Genomic DNA, 22370 nt, shown 5'->3' on the forward strand with positions numbered 1-22370 from the left:
AAACATTAACCGAACTCATCCAAACAAGAAACATACAGCAGTTTGAAAACATCTTCTTTATCTTGGTTTCGTTCAATATATCTTGTTCAATTCTAAATATTTTTATCAAGTATTTTCTACAAAATTTTTCCATTTCAGGTGATTGAAAACTCTTTGAAATATACTTTGCATGCATAAGCATCGGCTGAAAAAATGTCGTTAAAAACTGAAAATTATGAATAAAATTATTATTTTTATTTTTGAACTGCGACCTATAGATGGGTCTTGACTCAAACATTCAGTCAGTGATATTTTTTTTGTAGAAAAATGAATCCAACTGTGTTAGATGATATTTCATCTAATACAGTTGGATTCATTGCTCTACAAATTTTTTTTAATTTTTATTTTATGAAGAGATTCATCACCGTAGTTTATGTTTTGTTACTTTAATTTATCGCCCTTATCGGTGAAAGGTGATGTCTTTTTTAGTAGGGACATCTAAAGATTATGAATTTTTTATGGATGGATAGAACGTTAGATGAAATGAAAGATGGTGAAAATGAGCGGGTAGATTTTATTTAGAAGCTTTGTTCCGCACGGACCAACTACTATGAAGTGGTGGATACAGATAAACTTTCATCTACCACCACACATTAGTAGGCCAAGCGTGGTTCGCTCCAAAAGCAGGAAAACTTGCAGTGCGAACGAACAAAAGATGATATGATGGAGAACGGTTGCCATGGATCGAGTGAATTCTAGGAATTATGTTGATCAAGTTATGTCGTGAGTCGGAATACTATTTAAATAAAATAAATTATCAAACCAATAACACTAGTTTACAGCATTTTTGAACTCAATTAACTGAAGGTAATTTAAATCAAATTAAAAAAATTCTCAGTAGAACAGTTTTTGAATTATGCGCCAAATACGAAAATTTGGAAAAGTAAAATAATTACTTTTATTCAGATTGAAATATCTCGGGCTGCATAACAGGAATTTGAAATCTATTTTTGCATATTTAAGGTGAATAAATTTTCTATCGATCATTTGAACTTCATTTTTGCATATAATTAACAGTATTGTTGATATTCGTGACTTTATGATAGAAAAAATGATAAAAACTCATTTTTTTTAGAGAAAATTTTATTTCAGCGAAAGTTTTAGACTCGATTGTAACATTCCAAAAATCTGATTTTCTATTGGCCTTACATGTCAATTCAAAACAAAGATTTCAAGTACTTGTTTATAAAATTCGGTAGAAAATTGAAGAAGTTATGGTTACTTTGCCATAATAGTAATTTTGCATTTTTAATAATTTAACGAACCGCAGTGTGCTAATCATAGTATAGGAAGAATTAAACATGGAAAATCTCACTCACTTCAGTTCAGAATTATTTATCAGCTTACCAGGAGAAAACATGCCAAATTTCAGAAAGATGTGACCATGGGGAGGGAGTTACTTGAGTATCAAACGTGAATTTGATTTTAAGGTATTATGCTCGGAAGGAACAAAAAATACTGGTTTTTCATTTATAACTTTTTCTTCACAAGTCGATTTTTTTAAATGATTTATTTTATTAAAGCCTAAGTAAGGACAAATATTTCACTCGAAGACTGCAACGCGATTGGACTTGAATCAAAAAAGTTATTGCGGTTCGAAGATTGTATTTTGGCCAAAAATTCTCGTACAAAACGCTATGCGTAAAAAGTATGGGAAAGTGGGGAATCATGAGCCACTTTTTTTCGTTGTTCCATAACTTCTTTATTATAAAAGATAAAATGAAAATAAAAAATGGTATGGTTTTCTATATTTTCAAGGTATCATGAGGAATTTTTAAATTCCTTATGATACCTTAAATTACCTTATGATACCTTTTAAATCATAAGGATTTTTTAAATTTTTAGTAAGTTATTTTCCCCAAATTCTGACTGTTTGAAAAAAAGCAATATTTTTTGGATTTTGAAAAATGGTGGGGAATCGTGGGCCACCAAATCCAACCAAAACTGTGATTTCCTAATTCATTTCGTTATTTTAAAGCAATTTCAGATGATGAAATAAAAAAGAGAGCTGTGTATGATCGCATAGATTCCAAAACCTGGTTCGCGAACGTATTGGCAAAATTTCTTATATAGGATGGACAACATATTTTTCATAACTCTTCATTTGGCATTAGAAAACTGTACAGATAGGTAAAAGGTATTTTAAGTTCTGAATGTGAATAAAAACATAAAAATATGGGTGATTCAAGATGTGTGGCCCACGATTCCCCACAAGCTATGATTTGCAAATTGGTTGCGTTTGTGTGAATTATTGATATTTCATCAAAAATTCCTTTTCCATGTGAAAGATCATGACAAAACTAAGATCATGAGCGTATGAGCATATTTTTGTTATGCACTTTAGGTTCCCCATCGATGAAATTTGCGGGTGTTTTTTTAATTATGTAACTAAATTTTCATAACTTTTTTTATCTTGATAAATAAAAGAAGCAGGTGATGCGTATTTCAGTCAACAACATATAGGAATATATGCTCACGCAAAGCGACGACGATGACAGTTGGTTTCAGATTTTTATCTCAACACACATCTGAGATATTAAAAGTGGCCCACGTTTCCCCATGGCCCACGATACCCCACTCTCCCCTACTCATTGCGTGTTTGACTAAATTTGCGGCTTTTGAACCGCAAAAACTTTTTTGTTTCAAGTCCAATCGTGTTACAGTCTTCGGGTGAAATATTTGTCCCTACTTTGGCTTTAATGAAATGACTTATTTACTGAATTTACAGCGAATTTGTTCTACTGAAGTCCTCTTAATGAATAGTGATGGTTTTATCTTTTTTTAATGATTGCTTTAGAGTGTATCTAAATAAAAACATAAATTTAAAGCTTGTGGTTAATCAAGCACACATGGCTATTCTGGTTGAACCCGAATAATTTATCACGCAGTTGTTTTTATAAGGCTGATAATGTCGTTTCCAAACGAAATCTAGCTGGTTTACCCTGCCAAAAAAGGGTTCCAAAGAGGATTTCTGCCGTCAGGCTGTGAAGTCCTGCAAGTTCTGGAAGAACATTGGTATGATCGTTTGTATCACGCGTTTGTTAATTTCAACATTTCATCCATACAAACATTAATTTTTAGGATTTCAGCATATTAGAATTTTTTGTAGTATTTTTTTACCCCTGAATGTAAGCAGCACCCTTATGCCTTTTCTTTAAAAACATTTTTGACCGAAAAATGTTGAATTTAATTCGAACCACACGGAAAATTACTACAATTGGTGCTTTGTGCGTTATGATATGTATCACAAATATATCAAAAACTATAAATTTTCAAAGGTTTTCCATGAAACCAATATTTTTTTCTGGCTAGGTCAATTTGAAGTCCCATCAACGTTAAAACTTTTAATGTACAAGCGGTATGATCATCTGTGGATATTGAGATTTATGAAGGTACTTAATAAAAATAATTAAAGAAACATTATTTATCAAAATGGGGGAGATGGAGGTACATAGGATTGGATATTCTTGTATAAATTTTTGCCTTAAGAAACAATTAACGGACGGTAATGTGGCCAAAGTTTAAGAATCCACAGCTTCACAATTACTTATAAATTTCTTTGGAAATTGATAAGTAGGTTATATTATATTCTAGTTAATACGGAACGAATCTGGAATGATTTTTTTCCCTGTGAGATCTATATACGTACATATAATAAAGTTCTACGTTGTAATAGTATAATTAAAATATTTTGTAGTGATTCATTTGTGAAAAAGGATCATACCTCATGGTTAGGGTGCTTTATATTAAAAGAATTGTTTTTAAATGGACTGATCCTTTCGACGAAAAGTTTGCAATAAACAAATAAATACAATTTTGGGGTTCCATTTTTTAATAATGAATCGTAGCATGGCACCATTGAGAAATTTGTAGTTAAATTTCTCAAAAAGTTTGTCCCATATATCAACTATGTAGAGTGCATTGTGTGGTTCCTAGAAGTGATACTATGATGTAGTTCGTTGTCCCATGCGTTCTCCACTCTCTTCTTTCCTACATTTCACCGGTCCAAAAATACTCAGAACTATTGGACCCAACTATAGAAATTCTCTGGAGCTGCATAGTTGGTCCCTGGTGAATAGAACTGAGATGTACTATTTTTTTCTCGCCTCGGGATTATTGTGTTGGTGTTGATGATGTTGATGGTGTTATTGTTGCCGGCGATGATGCTGGTATGGCGGTGCATATTTGTCGAGGGTAGCAGCAATCCAGGCGCAGCATGGGAAAAATATCCAGCTAGGGGGTAGCTAGCTTCGTTTGTGGGAAACATACGTCCTAGGGGTGTGGGTGTCGTCGTCACGGCCTCTGCCTTCGCGATGGTCCGCAATGGCGTGGTGTGACTCCGGCGTTGCTTTTCTATGCTCCGTGGTGTGTCTGGACCGGTTAGGACAGGACGGCTATCGTTGGGTTTTTCTTCGTTCATACATATGTGGAGATGTTCCTTCACGATGTGGCATTAGCGTAGACGATGTATGTTGTGTTTGGATCGTGAGAGAGACAAATCTAGTCTTGCTGCTTCTGCGAGATCCTGTTCTCCTACTGAATTTGTTCAACCCGTTTTCTAATACGGCATTAGAAAACATGAGCCGGGTCCCGTACCGCGCTCCGTTAGCGGTCGGTCGACCTGTGTGGATTGGGATAAGCTTAGAGCTTAGACAGATTATAAGTGATTTGTTGGGTTAAATCCCCCCTTCGGAAATGGTTCCTCCCATGTGTACAAGCGAAATAGTTAGAAAGATTTCCCGTTGAATCCGCTGGGAATCTTCCTTTCGCTGACTCCCAATCGTTTGAGATGGGAGGCAGGGAGAAGAAAAAATACATATGTTAGAAATGTACTCCCCTGAAAATATGCTTTCCTAGTAAGAAATACACATGTTCAGGTTTCCAATTCACATATCACACACGTTTCGCAAAGTATGTGTATCACATATGTGGAACTCTCATTTCTAATGATATGGACCTGTGCATCCCAAAACCATCCACATGTGTGGGAAATTTTGCATAAGCACCCCGACGTTTGTTTCGAAGCTGCCAGATTGAAACCCTCTGTTCGAGTCGAGTTCAGTTTCAATTCGAATCCTAGCAACCACTCAAGCGCGTTTCCCAAAACAAGGATCCTGAAATTCCCACAAATTATTTAGTAGGTCGTGAAACTCCCCGATTGGAAAGCACTCAGCAGCCCATGCCGATAGAAAAACAGCAAACGCTTCCTAACGTCATTAGAGCACACAAACCCACACCGAAGCGGGTTCTTATCGGGGAGAGAAAAACAAACATTTTTCTAACAAAAAACAACTCCCAAGCAATAGAGTAGCATAACAACGGCTAACGCAATCTGGACTTTTGCAAATCAAAACATACACGTTTCTACGCACGAGAAAAAAAAGCAAACAATCCGCCAATCTCGCTTGATAGAGCAACACTCCAAGCAGCTTAGAAAACTAGCGTTCGAGTGTTAGGAAACACCTCCCGGCAAATGCCAAAGCTAGCTGCTAACCTGGCACTGGAAAAGGCGGTTTTCATGTATCAGGGACAACCGTCCGGAGAGGTATTCCCGGGAATATGAAACTGTTCCTCAGACCCCACTTCACTGAATCTCCCAAACCCCTCGTTTAAACGAGGGACTCTACATTGAGCAATCTAATTGCTGTACCTCATATTTCAATTTAAATCCAATTTGCCGATGCACCTGCCTGCCGCCGGCTGGCGGCTTTTCTCATTGTTTGTTATTATAATAACAAATTAAAATAAATAAATAAACAAGTATTATGATACACAAACTTATTTTCGCCCAGGAACCAAGGCCGCTCGAAGGGGTCTTGTGTTTACATTTTCTCGCACACACACACTGCTCTATCGTCTCATCATCCCCCCTTTCCCGATTCACACAAAACAACACTACGTAGCATAAACCATTTTCCTTTTCTTTCCATGCGCCGGGAAACAAACACGTGTCTCGACTCGGCCGAGCGAGAGAATCGTCCCACCGTTTGAATGTGAGTGGAAACGAATGCGCCTCGACGTCCGATGGGAACAAGTTTCTAAACGTTTGTGTGCTCGTTTTTGCGCGTTCCATGACTGGCCTATCTACCTAAATACATTTGTGAATGAAAACTGGTGCACAGCCGGGTCTTCATCCCGGTTCGATGGAGATGAAGTCCATCGCAGACCATCAGTTTCATTTTTCATTCATTAGGACCCGACATGGATTCGCGTGAATGCATTCACGCTTTCAATGAATAATGGAAATTGCTGTAATCTCCGATATTGCGCGTCAAATTGATAAATATAAAAAGCATGCTTCAGGAAAATAGCTACAGTACAGCTAAATGTCAACAGCTAAATGTCAAATGGCATTTCCTACGATTGTATTCACCTTCAAAATTATAATAATTTAAATTTGATTTCGCTTACACTTTTTCCACTTAAACAGGAAACAATTTTTTCACGAAGCGAAAATTTATGACGTTCTTTCAAGTCAACGCCTACTTGAAACCTTCTACATGAATACAAAAAGGCATACTTAATCCTTTAAGAGCAAGTTCACTGGTGTTGGGAAAAAGTGGTAGAAATTTTGACACTTACACATTTTGAAAATTTTGCCATGTAAAAACATTTTCAAGATCTGTGGCCTTCAAGTTTTTTACAACACGAGTTGTATTATCGCATGCTGTGATGCAAAAATAGCAATATTTCTATCACATACGGCTGAAATAGAAACAGTGTTGTAAAAAATACAACGTCCCAAGATCTTGAAAACATTTTTGCATGGTAAAATTTTCAAAATGTCAAAATTTCTACCACTTTTTCCCAACACCAGTGAACTTGCTCTAATGCATGACTTTTTTTTAAATGAGAATTGCAGTTATTGATTCAGTGAAATAATAACATTTTAATTCGAATAACAAAACTCAACAGGTTTGAAGTCGTTATTATGAGAACTATAAAAGTTATGGCCCATCAAAGTTGAAAAATATTTTTTTTAAATTCTTTGTTCATTTCAATACGATTTTGCTAATTTCTTCGAAACCTTGATAATAGGGTGCAGGAAGGTGTTTGTGATTGTGTTTGTGGAGTAGTCTTCCAATACTGTAAATCAAATAGAATGTTATGTTGAATCTCAACGATGTTGGTCACTCTAAAAGGGCATTCCTCTCAGGATTGTTAACAATCTGGCAAAGCGTTAGTCGAATATGTGATGTATCAAGTGTTGTGAACCTGTCAGTTTTGCTATAGAAAGTTACAGTTTTCCGAGGGAAAACTGTAAAACAGATGCGCTCTTCGATTTTAGTTTTCCTTGAGAAAAGACATTCTAATTTATCTATATGAGAGCCAGAAAAAAATGGTCTGACAGAACATGAAACTTCAATTTGATTGTGTATTTGGAAAAAAGGGTTAACATTGTAAAAATGTGGAAAATTTTCAGGTTAATTTTGCATAAAGATAAGCCTTCAAATTCATATATACACGGAAAATAAAAAAAGATCAAATTCACCGAGAAGCCAAGGTGATTTTTTCCACTCACCTTTCTTGGGAAATTTTACCTTTTTAAATTCACCTAGCAAAAAGGTAAATTACTTGCATTCACCTTGCAAAAAAGTAAATAATAACATTTTCTAATTATCTGATTTCAAAGGTAAATGCTAGCTGGTTTGGTTGGTTTCTTCAATAAAAATAAAACAAAAACAAAATTTGTTCACAAATTACTATTTTTTTTAGATAAATTGTTGGAATGTATCACCGTGATTAAAAAAATATTGTTGAGCCAAGTCCAGGCTAACTTTCTTCGCCAGGCTCGTGGCAATTCGGCTCGGTAATCTTCGTTTTGCTTCGTTGCCGGACAAATACTCCTGCTACTGCAAGGTCACTTTCATCGCGTTCTTCAGAGCCACCATGGCTGCTGCTTCCTCCTTCATTGCGTTCACACATTCATGCCCTTCTCCTTCGATTAATCCGGTCAGGTTCGGCTTTTCCGGAATGATATCTGCGGGATGTTCCAGAATGACGTGTAAAACACTTGGAAGCTTTGGGGGCCATTCTGTAACATAAGCAAAGTTTTATGAGGAGAACCAGCACAACTAAATGAAATCTAAGAAAACATTCACCGTTCTGTTCCGATTTTCACATATTGGGCACGAAGCAAAACGTTCCTGAGTGTCAAAACAGCTTAACCTCAATAAACGGGTTTGGCAAATAGTAACCTTTTTTCGAAATGAATTGTACCGTTTTGTTTAGCTCAATACAGGTCAATTTCTAGGTAAGTTTTACCTTTTTTGGATTTACCTTTTTTCTAGGTGAATTGTACCTTTTTTCAGTTAGATTCAGGTAAACTTTACCTCGCCGTGATAGAAGTTACCTTTTTGGCTTACACGAGCATACATATCAACAGTTTTTCGTGCACCCAACTTAATAAAAGTCACTATAGGGGAGAATGAGGATACTTAATCCCTGGGGATACTTGATTCCTTAGCTATATCTCGAAACTGGAATGTCTTACAAAGATCAAATGTTCTAGAAAAATGTGCCAAAATGAGCAAAATAACAATGCTTGTAGTTTAAGAATTTTTAACAAAATAATTGTTTGAGTAATTGAACTTTGTTTGATAAATTTCACAAAATTTAACTTGAAGATCTTTTTTCATCACTTTAAAATGTTCCTTACATGGGAATATTATGAAAAAAATATTTGTTCCAATGTATCAATCGTTCGAGCGTAAAATGAACTTCATAATGCCATATTTTCAAAGCAATGGAAAACTCTCAACTTTTTTCAGGAAAAGTTTTCTAAAATGTTGATTATGGGTACAATTGATCCCCCTTCCAAACGGCATATTCTTCTTCTGAATTGATCGTTATGATTGCTGATTACGAAATTACTAATATTTATCCAAAAACCAATATTTATCAAACAATTGTCTAAAGAAAAGAGCAAAAATAATTAATTTTCTCTTAATTATAAAAAATAGCGCCTTTAAGTATGCAATGTCATTAGCGTTGAGACGAAGTAATAGAATTTTCTTCTTATGTCTGCTATAAATTGTGAAATGAGAACAAACATGACCAAAATAGTCAATTAACATTCTATCTTGGGGTTTTGTTTGATTTTTATACAAGGATTAGGGCTTCCTGAATAAAAGATCAAGTCTCCTTCAATAGGGGATCAAGTCTCCCCTAACTTCAGAAAAATCGCAATTTTTTTACTCCCACGAAAATGCTTCTAGTTCATCAACGGGTTCAAGTATCGTTTTAATTTTTGGAGTATAGAAACTTGAAGTTACAAGCTGTCAGAAAATGTCAAAGACGGCGAGTTGCTAAATTTTTCCGAAAAGATATTGTTGAGGATTCAGTGGGGTAGCTTACCGGGTTCTGTTGAATCGGAGGGTTTACTATCCGTTGCTCGCCAACGGGACAAAAAGGTAGCACCACAGAATAGGAAACGATCAAATTCTTCTACCGCTGCTGGTGGGTCGTTTTGTTTGCTGCTGTTTCGATGCTGCTAACACGTCGGGGGTCTTCTTCTCGTTGTACCAAAAAACTGTCCACAATGCATTCACAGCACTATTTCCGCAGTTGTGGATTTCGGATTTGCTTGGAAACACCAATTGACGACCGATTTACCAAATAAAAACACCACTTTATTCTACTATTCGACCGACGGAACAATCAACACGGAGACGATGTTGCTGCCACGAGATTTATTTTCAACTGATTTATGCTGACTTTGTTATTGCTTTGGTCAGCTGGTTGGTGAGTTACCGTGTCAAAACAGTTCATTCGGTAACTCACTGGTATGTTTTTTTCTTATACTAGGATGGTTCAATATTTTACGATTTACAATAATTGAAAATAATTAAAGGAAATTTAACACACATTATATACAATAGATTTGGTCACAAACATTCCGGCCACCTTGAAATGGCACGGACATTTCAACACTCGCTTCGGTGTCATTAGGGAGCCTTCATCGGTTTCCTTCGTCTTCGACTACGTGGACCAACAGGACGCATCATGGCACCAGGGGAAGCAGGAGGAGCGATTGGAACTGGGCGGTACGGACACCATCTGGAGCTTTGTTTTCTGTGGAACAAAGAGGATCCCAGTAGACCAACAAACATACAAATAAAGGATTGGAACCGCAATCACCTGGTGCTTATGGTTGTCATACAGGAGCTAACTTAGAGTGTAGCTCTACTCATTAAAGCTGCGACCACCGACTACTGCGTTCAATCAGCCGGTGCTAGGAGTATTTGATGGGAGGGGTTGTCCACCACACGAAGCCGGAAACGATGAAGTGCGACCACACTCGGAGCGTTGATTCTGCGGAGCAAGAAGGAACCCAGTAGCCCAACAAACAAATAAGGGGGTATTGGAATCGCAATCACCTGATTTTCAAAATTGTCGTACAGGAGCTAACTTAGAGTGTAGCTCTACTCATTCAGGCTGCAATCGGCGACTACTGGTTCTAGGAGGTCCGCAGTGTACAGGCGAGGACGACGACAAATGGTTCTGGGAAGCAAAGGGAACCAAGTAGACCAACAAACAACTTTTAAAAATATTGGAACCGCAATCACCTGATCCATGAAATTATGTACAGGAGCTGTCTTAGAGTGCAGCTCTACTCATGATTAGTTTCAGGAACTGCGGTGACCGGTTCTCCAACGGGCTGCTCATCAGCTGGATTGGTTTCGGGTTGTTCTGGTACGGGTAACAGGGCAAGTTTGTTGACACACCTGGAAACGACATCTCGCTTCGCAGTGCGTAAGGTGACCACTCGTACGATGCCGTCTTTCCCAGGATGAACGGCTGTGATGATCCCTAGTGGCCATTGGGCTGGCGGAAGTAGATCGTCTTGGATGATCACCATTTGGTTGGGCTGGATTACAGTTGATGTTCTACGGTGCTTGGTGGCTCGGGCTTGAAGCTGCTGCAGATATTCTGGGTACCATCTACGCCAGATTCGTTGGAACCGTTTCTGCGTGAGCTTCCAATGCGACAGTTGATTGTCCGGAACAGTTGTCACGTCTTCTTCGGGTGGAGATCGCAGGCTTTCACCGACAAGGAAATGTCCAGGTGTCAGGGCTTCCAATTCGTCGGATTCGGTTGGCATCGGGATCAAGGGTCTGGAGTTCAAACACATCTCCACCTCGGCTAGTAACGTCGTCATGTCCTCGTACGAAATGTTGGAGTGGCCGATTTCCCTCAGTAGATGGTGCTTCGCTGATTTCACTGCTGCTTCCCATAGACCTCCGAAATGGGGCGAACGAGGTGGTATGAAATGCCACGCAACTCCAGATTCTGCACACCAATCCAGGATGTTCTTGCGTCCTCCGTGTTCGGTTTTCAGCATCTGGTAGATTCTATGCAACTCGTTATTTGCACCTCGGAACGCAGTGCCATTGTCGCTGTGGATCTCGTGGGGAAAGTTTCGGCGGGCAGAAAATCGGCGAAGAGCAGCGATGAAGGCCGGCGTGGAGAGATCAGACACCAACTCGATGTGAACGGCACGTGTGGTAAAGCAAACGAAGATGCAAACGTATGCTTTCGTTGGGCCTCGGTTTCGGACGAGAGACTTGATGTAAACTGGTCCGCAATAGTCTACACCAGAAACGGCAAACGGTCTTCGGGGCGCAACACGAGACGTAGGCAAATCTGCGATGCTTTGCTGGATCATCTTTGGTCTGCATCGGAAACATTTGTGGCACTCATGGAATGTGCGGCGCACTAGATTGCGTCCACCAATGATCCAGTACTTTTGACGGATCGTGGCGAGCATTAGTTGTGGGCCGGCGTGAATTAAATTCTCATGATAATACTTCGCCAACAGGTTTGAAAGCGGGTGTTTCGCGAGCAGAACAACTTGATGTTTCGTAGCTTCCGGAACGGTTGCGTTGGCCAGAACTCCTCTAATCCGAATGACTCCATCTGATTCTAGTTTTGTACGGATGTACTTCAACTGCGATGAAGACGGAAGACGACCGGACGATGCTAGGGTGGCTAACTCCTCAGGAAAACACTGTTTCTGGGCAAGACGACACAGTGTCAAATCTGCTTCTTGCAGATCGGCGGTGGTAAGTGCTTGGAATGGGTCAATTTTCGTCTTCCGTGCAGCAGCTTTCAACAAGCGGAAGTATCGCATGCAGTGAGCGATGGAGCGCCTGAGTTTTTGGTAACTGGAGTACATTCCGAAGATACGATCTGCAAACTCGTCATCCTTCACGACAGCTGGAAGCGCGGCAACTGGAACTCTCATTTCACTCGTCGAACTGGTTTGGCAGGCTGACAACTCGGTTCGTGGCCACTGCGAAGGCGGTAACTGGAGCCATGGAGATCCAGTCCACCAAAGCGGATGATTGACGAGCTCAGGCGGACTTATTCCACGGGACAGAACATCGGCTGGATTCGATTCTCCGCGAACATGCATCCACAAATCTACATCGGTCGAATTCTGGATCTTAGACACTCGGTTGGCCACAAATGTCTTCCAGCGATTGGGCGGTGATTGTAGCCACTGAAGAACCGTCGAGGAATCAGTCCAGAAGAACACTTCGGCAGGCAACTTGAGAGCACGGTTGACCTTCTCGGATAGGCTGACAGACAAAACGGCTCCACAAAGTTCCAAACGGGCAATGCTATGGTGGCTCTTCAGCGGTGCGACCTTCGACTTCGATGTCAGCAATATGACACGGACGACTCCATTACATTCGGACCGAATGTAGCAGCAGCTGCCGTAGGCCTTCTCCGACGCATCCGAAAAGAAATGCAACTGAAAGGATGTGGCATTGGCGGAAGACACGTATCGAGGAACTTGGATCGTGGCGATGGTATCCAGCGTGCTATGAAACTCCTTCCAATCGGCCTGGTACGACGCTGGTAGTGGGCGATCCCATTCGAAAGATTCTCCGTTCTCTGTTCGAAGTCCCCACAAACGCTGCATGAACAGTTTGGCGACGGTAATAATCGGTCCAACCAAACCGAGTGGATCGAAGATCTGGGCGATGTACGACATTATCTTGCGCTTTGTGAGAACTGGAGCTGGCAGGGGCAATTGGACTCGAAAACGTAGAACGTCAGACCTTGTTTCCCAAACAAGTCCGAGCGTAGAGACAGCCTGATCGTCCTGCAGGCTGTGGATTGCGGATACGGCTAAATCTTCTGGAGGAATACCTCGAAGCGCTTCAGGAACATTGGATGCCCATTTCTTGAGTGGTAAACCGGCAGAAGCAGCTAGAGCGGATGCTTCTCGGCGGAGTTGAACGGCGGATTCGACATCTTCGGCACCAGTCAAACAGTCGTCAACGTAGAAGTCGTTCTTGAAAACTGGGGTGGCAACAGGAAAACGACTGACTTCATCCTCAGCGAGACGTTGTAAAGCGCGCGTGGCCAAAAATGGTGCTGAAGCGAAACCGTACGTCACAGTCTGCAGCTCAAACGTTGCGAGAGGCTCTTCAGGACTTTGGCGCCAGAGAATGCGTTGGTACGTACAGTCGTCTAGGTGCAGTTGTATTTGGCGGTACATCTTTTCAATGTCGGCTACGAGTGCGATTGGGTGGGTTCGGAAGCGCATAATGATCGACAGTAGATCGTCCTGGATAGTAGGTCCCACCAACTGCATATCGTTGATGGAGTAACCGGTTGATGTCTTGCACGAAGCGTCAAAAACAACACGGACTTTGGTGCTTGTGCTTGACTCCTTGAAGACTGGATGATGTGGTAGATAGCAGTGGGGGACAGAGTCGTCTACTGGATCAGTCAACTTAATCATATGGCCCAAACGTTCGTAGTCGGCCATGAAACAAACGTAGGCTTCTCGAGTGGCAGGATCTCGCTTAAGTCTCCTCTCTAGACTTTGGAAGCGGCGCTCGGCGATGGATCTTGATTCACCAACACGTACCAGGGGGTCACTAGTGAGTGGCAATCTAACTACGAAACGACCGGACGAATCGCGAGTGGTGGTAGCACTGAACACTTCTTCACACTTCATTTCTTCAGCTGATAGAGCTTGGGACGGCAACAGAGATTCGAGTTCCCAGAACCTTTCGATGGATTGTTCTAGGTCTCGATCGATGGTCGTAAGATGGCATAACCGGGGTGTTACGGAGGAATTTATCGGAACCGATCCGGATACAGCCCATCCAAAAACAGTCTCCACTAAAGTCGGCATCTCATTGCCGAGGGAAATCTTGCTGCCGCCGTGAAGTTCATGGTACACTTCTCCGCCAACGATGAGGTCAATGTCCGCAGGAATGAAAAAATGTGGATCAGCCAGGTCAACGTCGGGAATTTTCCAAGCAGCAACATCAATTCTAACTGTCGGTAGGCAAACTGTTGGCCTTTTGAGGATAAGGAAATCTAGCTTCGTGGCGTACTTTGTTACTGTTGAGCGAATCTTCGCTGTTAACTGGCGCTTGATCTGCTTGGATGACTCACCAATCCCTGAAACGGCAATGTCAACGGTAGAACGGCGAAGATCGAGAGTGTTGGCCAACTTCTTCGTCATGAAGCTGCACATGCTAGCGGAATCAAGGAGCGCCCGCGCCGGAATTTCCTTCCCCGTACTGTCAACCACCAGAAGCATTACTGTTTCTAACAAAACTGTACTGTTTGATGTCTGAACAGTCATACAGACTTGTTGGCTCGAAGATGATGGTTGCGGATCTGCATCTGGAGGAGCGGTACTGCGCTGCGGAGCTGGGAGTGGCGGCTTCGATGAAAGCGAAGTTGGTTTCGGAACCGAATTGAAGTTGGTGGACTTGATCGCATCATGGAGGAGAGAATGATGCTTTCCATTGCAGAAACGACAAGTGTGTCTGGAGGAACAGGATCGTGATAAATGGCCGGAATTGAAACAATTCCAACACAAACGATGGGATGTGACAACTTGCCGTCGGTTGTAGGGAGAAAAACTTGCGAATTGCCTACAGCGAAATAGATGGTGTCGTTCCGAACATACTACGCACACTGGTAAATCGGGTTTTGGATCAGACGCAACAGGATTGGCTACTAATCGGAACGCCTTCTTCGGTTGGGATCCCGTCATCCTCGCTGGAATCGCTTGTAGGTTGCGCTGCTCTTCTGAAACGATCGTCTTCAGCATCATCGCTCGAGAATACAAGAAATCGGTCAACTCTTGGTAAGTGATTTCTCTAAGGTCGCTCGTTTTCTCCTCCCAGGCTCGCAGAGTCGTTGGATCCAGCTTGTAGCACAGAAGATTCACTAGCGGTGTATCCCAGTAACCTACCGGCTCACCCAGTTTAGCCATGGCCTTCACATGGCGATCAAAGTCATCCGTCAATGCATGGAGATCCTTCGCAGATTCTTTTCTCAAAGGTTGGAGGTCGTACATTGCCCTGAAGAGCTGTCGTTTCAGGTACCGCTGGTTATCATACCGCTTCATCAACGCATCCCAAGTTATGATATAGTTGTCAGTCTCTACGTTCACGGACTCGAAAGGTTTCTTGGCATCGCCTTCTAAACTTTGTAGCAGGTACTGCAGCTTTGCAACCGCTGGAACATCTGGATTCGAGTGCACCATGGACTTGAACGTGTCTCGGAACGACAACCATCGCGAAAAATCACCATCGAACCTCGGTAGATCTATTTTGGGCAGACGTAGGTGAAACATAGCTGTGCTGGCTGGTGCGGTCGGCTCTGCTGATGTGGAACTACTCAACCTTTCTGGGATGTTGTTCAACAGGAATGCTTTCACCTCACAAAACCTTTCCTCGATGGTCGATCTTTCAGCCAAACGCATTTCAAGCCGGTCTGGCCCATCCCACTTCTCGATGACGGTTTGCGCCTTTTGAAATTGGTCGTAGATCCGATCAACTAGATCTTGTCGAACTTGAAGGCGCCCAGCATCACGATCTACGTTGAACTCTCTCGTAAACCTTTCAACATCCGACAGGTTTGTCAAAATAGCCTTGCGACGAATGATGGCATCCTCCACTCTTTCGTCTGACTTGGTTTTCGGCATTTTGAAATACACTGACACTTGCTACCACCACTGTACGATAACGAAAACACAGCACAAAAAACGAAAACGAAATCCTTCCCGAACCGGTGTACTGGTTTTTAACACGACGGCGGAAGTGTAAACCAATCGTACGATTAAATCCTTCCCGTCGCGGATCTACACTTCTACACGACGAAGAATGATACAAATCGTACGATTTTATCCTTCCCGTCGCGGTGTATCAATCTTTGATTCGAGACGGAACCGAGAATTGTGTGTTCAAATCGACGAAAAAATCCTTCCCGACGCGACACACAATTCTTTCGCGAAGACTGCCACCCACTCACACCCAATCGCATATAATTTTATTTTATCCAATATAGCCAATATAAGCCTCAGGTGCAAAAGGACTGAATTCGCCAGAAAATTCTAAGTCCAAAACTTAATTGCCAAAAATTAATCAATTTTGTCTTTCCAATTTTTGCTGACCGGTGTACAGCATCAGCATAGCAGCCGATCGAAATTAACAGCTGTGGTCGGCTTTGTGTTGTTGGCTTGGCTTCACTTTTTTTTGTGCGCTTTTTTGGTTGCTCGAACAATGCGCAGCAATAAAAGAAGCAATCAAAATGGCTCAATTTGATGCAGCCAGCGCGTCGAGTAAAGAAAATGGTGTACTCACCGCTACCTTCCGTTTGGGGAATTCCTCCGATCCGGCCGAAGGACCAATGTTGAGGATTCAGTGGGGTAGCTTACCGGGTTCTGTTGAATCGGAGGGTTTACTATCCGTTGCTCGCCAACGGGACAAAAAGGTAGCACCACAGAATAGGAAACGATCAAATTCTTCTACCGCTGCTGGTGGGTCGTTTTGTTTGCTGCTGTTTCGATGCTGCTAACACGTCGGGGGTCTTCTTCTCGTTGTACCAAAAAACTGTCCACATTGCATTCACAGCACTATTTCCGCAGTTGTGGATTTCGGATTTGCTTGGAAACACCAATTGACGACCGATTTACCAAATAAAAACACCACTTTATTCTACTATTCGACCGACGGAACAATCAACACGGAGACGATGTTGCTGCCACGAGATTTATTTTCAACTGATTTATGCTGACTTTGTTATTGCTTTGGTCAGCTGGTTGGTGAGTTACCGTGTCAAAACAGTTCATTCGGTAACTCACTGGTATGTTTTTTTCTTATACTAGGATGGTTCAATATTTTACGATTTACAATAATTGAAAATAATTAAAGGAAATTTAACACACATTATATACAATAGATTTGGTCACAAACAGATATAGTGAAAATAAGAAAAGGGAATCAAGTATCTCCACTCTCCCCTATGGAAATTTGGTGTAGCAAATTCGGGCAAAATCATATTGTTATTTGTTAGAGTTTTTTTTCGTTTTTAGTGTAGATTCTACACGACAGCTCCCGTTTTCCAAGATTCTGGGGTTCTTTAAGTACTATAAACCACCTAAGATCAGTAGTTTAAATTATAATCAATTGAAAATTGTTAGAAATGAGCAGTATGTAGTTAAAACATATGAAAAAAGTAAAATTTTTAAAAATATAGAAAAAAATTACAAAACATTAAAAAAAAAGTAAACAGCACAAATTAGAAATAAGTCATACAATTACATTCAAAAAAACTTAAATATATTTTTTTAAAATTTTTGTTGTTTTTCATTTTTTTTTAATTCTTACTGTTTTTGTCGTTTTTTTTTAATTTTTTGTATTATTTTTTTGATTGTTTATAAATGTCTAGTTTTGTTTGTTTTTATTTTTTTTTGTTCACTTCGAATAGTATTTGGGTAATGTGAAAAGTTAATATTCGGAAAGTCCTCTGATTTTTTCTGAATTGACATTAGATCTCGACTTTATATCTAATGTTAGGTTTTTGGCATCCATTTTTAAATTTTCTCAAACTCGCTACCAGTTTGAAAATGGTTGCAATTAAGTTAAAAATTCATTAACATAAATAGGCCCTTTTTTCCTTTTCGAGAAGTTATTTTGTATCAATAGTACCTTATAAAAATTAAAAATAAAGTCGTTTTAGAATGAATGTCTTTATAAAAAGTCTAAGAAAACGTGGCCTAAGAAGATTTTATTAAAACTCATAAAACTGTAGAATAAGTTAAAATTAAACGATTACTGCATCGTATAGCTAAATCGGGCCCACTGTGTTCTCGGTCTAAACGCAGATTGAGACCTCTGCTTGTAAGAAATGACCACAGCCAATTGAGATTTTCGTTAGTTGACAGTAAGTAACAAAAAATTCACATTTTTTCGAGGAACCAAGAACAAAGAAATTGAAAATAATGTTTTAAATTCAACAATCAATTTTTTGTAAGACCTCTATTAATTTGACTTCTTCGAAAAAAGTTACAAAGATAGTTTTTATTGGCTTTTGCTTGTTTAAAAACAAGAGTTTTGACAAAATTTTAAAGAAGTTTAACCTATCTTTGAAAATCTTATTCATCGGGACTCGAATCTGTTGGAATTGATTTAGTCTTGATGATATTTTCAGAAATTGTCGTGACATCATTACCTCGAAGTTCGAACTAATATTCGAAAACTATGCAATGGAAAGAGACAAATAAAATTTTGAAAAATTACTCATTTCAGCTAAGATTTTTGATTTTTTTTATTCGATTCATTTGCCTGCCAAGAAAAAGATAAATAAAATCGGTATATTTTCGATTTATTTTCTTAAATTAGAAGCAGCAGGTTGATTTATGTGAGAGTTCAACTTTTCCTCACTAAATATATAGTTTTGGTGTAGTGTTTGTTGTATTTTAAGGTCAATATTTGATATTTAATAAATAGGGACTTTTTCCAATAGAAAGCCAGATGAGCACAAAAGGCTAGAAACCCTATCAAATGTTGAAGTTTGAAAGAAAAAAAATTAAAGGGGAATAGTGCGAGGGCCTAGGGAATTGAAAATTTCAGTTTTTTTGTAGTAAAAATTTTATAAGTAAGTTTAAAAAATTTAGCCCCTTAATTTATGCAGCATCATTGGCCATAATTTGATTTTATTTGTTCTTCGGTCATATCAGATTAAAGACCGGGAAGTTTTTTTTTGGACCGCGAAGAAATTTAAACCAAGAAACATCGAAATACAGCATTGTATATCTCAGAATTTCATGGACCAAAAGCTACAAATTTCGTACCTTTGAGCAACCGAAAGTGTTGGAAATAAATCTTTTCCGGAAATTCTACATACTTTTCTTTAAAAAGGCCCAGAGCATCCATCAATTAATCATATCTTCTTATGTATGATTTTCGGGTGTATATTTAAATCTCATACGAAGTATAGTGTTAATTTAACATTTTCAGATATTTGAGGAATTGGAGGCCTTTTTCAGAGCCTTCCATGAAAGATTATGTCTTCTGGGACCCCTAATGAGTTGAACAAGTCTGTTATAGCTGCATATGTAATAAGTGATTATTGGACGTATCCTAGAAGTCCCAGCAAACATTTATGTAGGTATATATCTCAACAGCTTTGTTATACGTTTCATATACATATATTATGGAATCTTCGTTTTAAACTCGAAGAAAACAGCATAAACCTACCAAAGTGTAAGCAAACATATTTTTAACTTCTGTGTAGAGCGATTAGAGAGCGCAAGTTTTGCTGTTCAAACCGACAGTGTTTGCTGCTTCGCTCATTGGACAATTCTCTCAAATGAACCTTCTGGTTTTAAGTAATCTGACTGCACAGCTACTCACAGAAGGAAAAACAAGATTGGTTTCTCAGAATTACCAATATACAAGCATGGCGGAATTCTTATAATATCCGATTTAAACCGACTTTATGTAACCATTTTAACGATCGTTTACTTATCTGGTTGGAATTGCGATTCGCATTATCATTATTTGCGACTTAATCTATCATTTCTAATGCGATTTTTTGTTTGCTGAAGTCTTGCTTTTGCGCTCTAGATGCATTTTGACACGAGCAACCAAAGAACAACAAATGAAATCTGATGAAAAATTCGAAAAAATGCTTTACTGTAAGCTCGAAAATCGTTACCTTAAAAAAATCATCGAAAACAATGCGTAGTGTGTTTTAAAATCTGAAGATTTTAAAATTCATCAAACGATATTAATTACGCCTAACATTTTTCACGATGGATGATAGATTGAAAAGTATAGATTTTCATAACTTAGTCATACCTATAGCTCTGCCTTTTACTTCAAGTTCTAATGATAATTTAGTAAACTTAACATTATTCAATAGATTTTGCGTTTCAATTCTTAACCCTTCGTTTCATAAAGTAACAAATTTGCAACAATTAATTGGAAAAATGGAAAAATCGTATTTTATTTTAATTTTTTTTCTTGATGTACTCATCATTTTCAACTGATTGAAAATATTTTTAAGGAAAAATAAAAAATCATGAAACGAAGGGTTAAATCATGTTCATACGCATATAACCTATTCCAGCGTGACGTCGCAACGTTTGGAAAACAATGTTTTGGTATAGTGTTTGTAGATTCTACAGTTCAAATCGCACATTGAAAAAAAATATACCTTCTATGTTCAAAATTTAATCCGCTACAATTTGAAATCAAACGTGCCATTAGTGAACAAATAATTATCGAAATATAAGCAAAATAAATCGTGACGTCACAACGCGCCACTTTTTCCCTTTTTCAGTTTTTTTTTCACAAGAACGCATTATTCTGCTCTAAAATTCGATCAAATTTTATGAAAATTTCAGAAACGTATTGATTTATTTCAACCAACAGTATAATCCCCGTTTTGGATTTTTCTTTCACATGTTGATTTAAATTTATTTTAGAGCGATTCAGTTTCGTGACGTCACAAGCGCCATTATTTTTAAGCACGGTTTTGAAAAGCGTTGTAACGTCACGAAGTTTTATGGTCAGCTACATGAAATGAATCAAAGTATAATCTTTAAAAAGTAGAGTTCTCGTGACGCCACAACTCTTAAAAATAGAAACCTTTATTACCGATTCTAGAGGGTGAAGTTGCTGTGATTATTTTTAATGATGGCTTTTTTACAATTATTTTGCAATACATTTTTTAAAAAAGCTAGTTTTTTGACAAAGTTATGTTTCAAATAAAGAATAATTGTTAAAATCAGTTTATTATCATACTAAAGTTGTTAAATTTCAACGACAACGTACTTATTTCCAAAAAAAAGGTAATTGAATATCTTTTGATGGAAAATGAAGCTCGAGAAATATCCTTCAAATGCTGAACAGATTATTTTTGAAAAATGAAAAAAATAAAACTCGGTTCTCCAGTTGAAGGACGCTTGGAATGGGTCATATAAATATTAAGCGTTTGGCAAGGAGCTGCACACTTTATTCCTCCCTTTTTTTTCAGTAGTTTTTACTGTTCTACCACATGGTTGACATGGCCGTAGTAATATCTGCAATGCAGTGTAAAATTTTGAAAAGATAAATGAAAGACGCAAGTCTTTATTTTTCCAGGACGCTTACATGTTTTGGCTATGTTAAGAATACGAGAATAGAAGCAGTATGCATTTTTGTATTTCTGTATGGCTATTTCTATTTAAATGTAAGTGGAAAAACACTGTTAAAAATTCCAGGAATTTAGTATTAACTAAATTAATAGTTTTTAAGAGGCTGTGTAACAGATTGCTTAATGTTCCCAGGAAAACAATACTTGAGCCGCAAGTTTATACAGTTATTCTACAAGTTATCATAGATATTGTCAAAATACTTGGCAAGAGTAGGTTTTTATTCAAACGGCCTGAATTTCTAGTATTAAGAAGCGGTTGTACAGGAATTTTATGGATTTTTCTCAAGTTGACAAATTTATTTTTTCTGAAACCACAAATAACATTGAATACAACATTAGGTAATTGTGAAAAAATGGTTAAAAACAGCAATAAAAAGATCTAGGTAAGTCAATTTCCTTTAAATCTACTGAAATATTAAAGTTCATTGACCCCATCGTTGGTAGAGTTCAGTTCCAAAAAGCCACCCCAAAAGACCGCCATCATTCATTAGTATGCCATTCATCAGGGCCAAAGCTTTGCCAGTTCAGTTCAGTCAGTGAGCTTCGATTCGTTCATAACCTACCTACCTACCCAGCTGCTAGCTAGGCATCTTTCAAAAGACCGGCCGGCCGCTCGTTTGGGTGAACCACCTCTCGCTCGTATTCATACTACCTACCAACTAGACATTCAGTCAGTAAACGATGAGGGTGAGTAAACTCCGGGCGGCCCAAGCAACGTCGTCGATGGTCGATTCTACTTATTGGCAGTACTGCGACCCGCTTACACGTGAACTGGTTGAAGATCATTTCGTTACATTGTAATTGTACACGGTCAACCGAAAAGGCCAACGGAACCATTTTAGCACATACACGACCATATTAAG

At 39.1% G+C, this 22370-nt stretch overlaps 1 protein-coding gene across 1 annotated transcript; it reads right to left on the reverse strand.

Moving 5' to 3' along the window:
• Window positions 1–10651: 10651 nt before the first annotated feature.
• On the reverse strand, window positions 10652–16009 carry LOC129758692 (uncharacterized). Its single transcript, XM_055756276.1, has one exon. The coding sequence runs from the start codon at window positions 16007–16009 to the stop codon at window positions 10652–10654; it is 5358 nt and encodes a 1785-aa protein (XP_055612251.1).
• Between the last annotated feature and the right edge of the window lie 6361 nt (window positions 16010–22370).

The sequence above is a fragment of the Uranotaenia lowii genome, chromosome 1, assembly GCF_029784155.1.
Source record: "Uranotaenia lowii strain MFRU-FL chromosome 1, ASM2978415v1, whole genome shotgun sequence".
Taxonomy (NCBI): Eukaryota; Metazoa; Arthropoda; class Insecta; order Diptera; family Culicidae; genus Uranotaenia; species Uranotaenia lowii.

Bases quoted from the DNA above. Each gene is read 5' to 3' on its own strand.
- LOC129758692 (XM_055756276.1), bottom strand. From the start codon at position 16,009: ATGCCGAAAACCAAGTCAGACGAAAGAGTGGAGGATGCCATCATTCGT.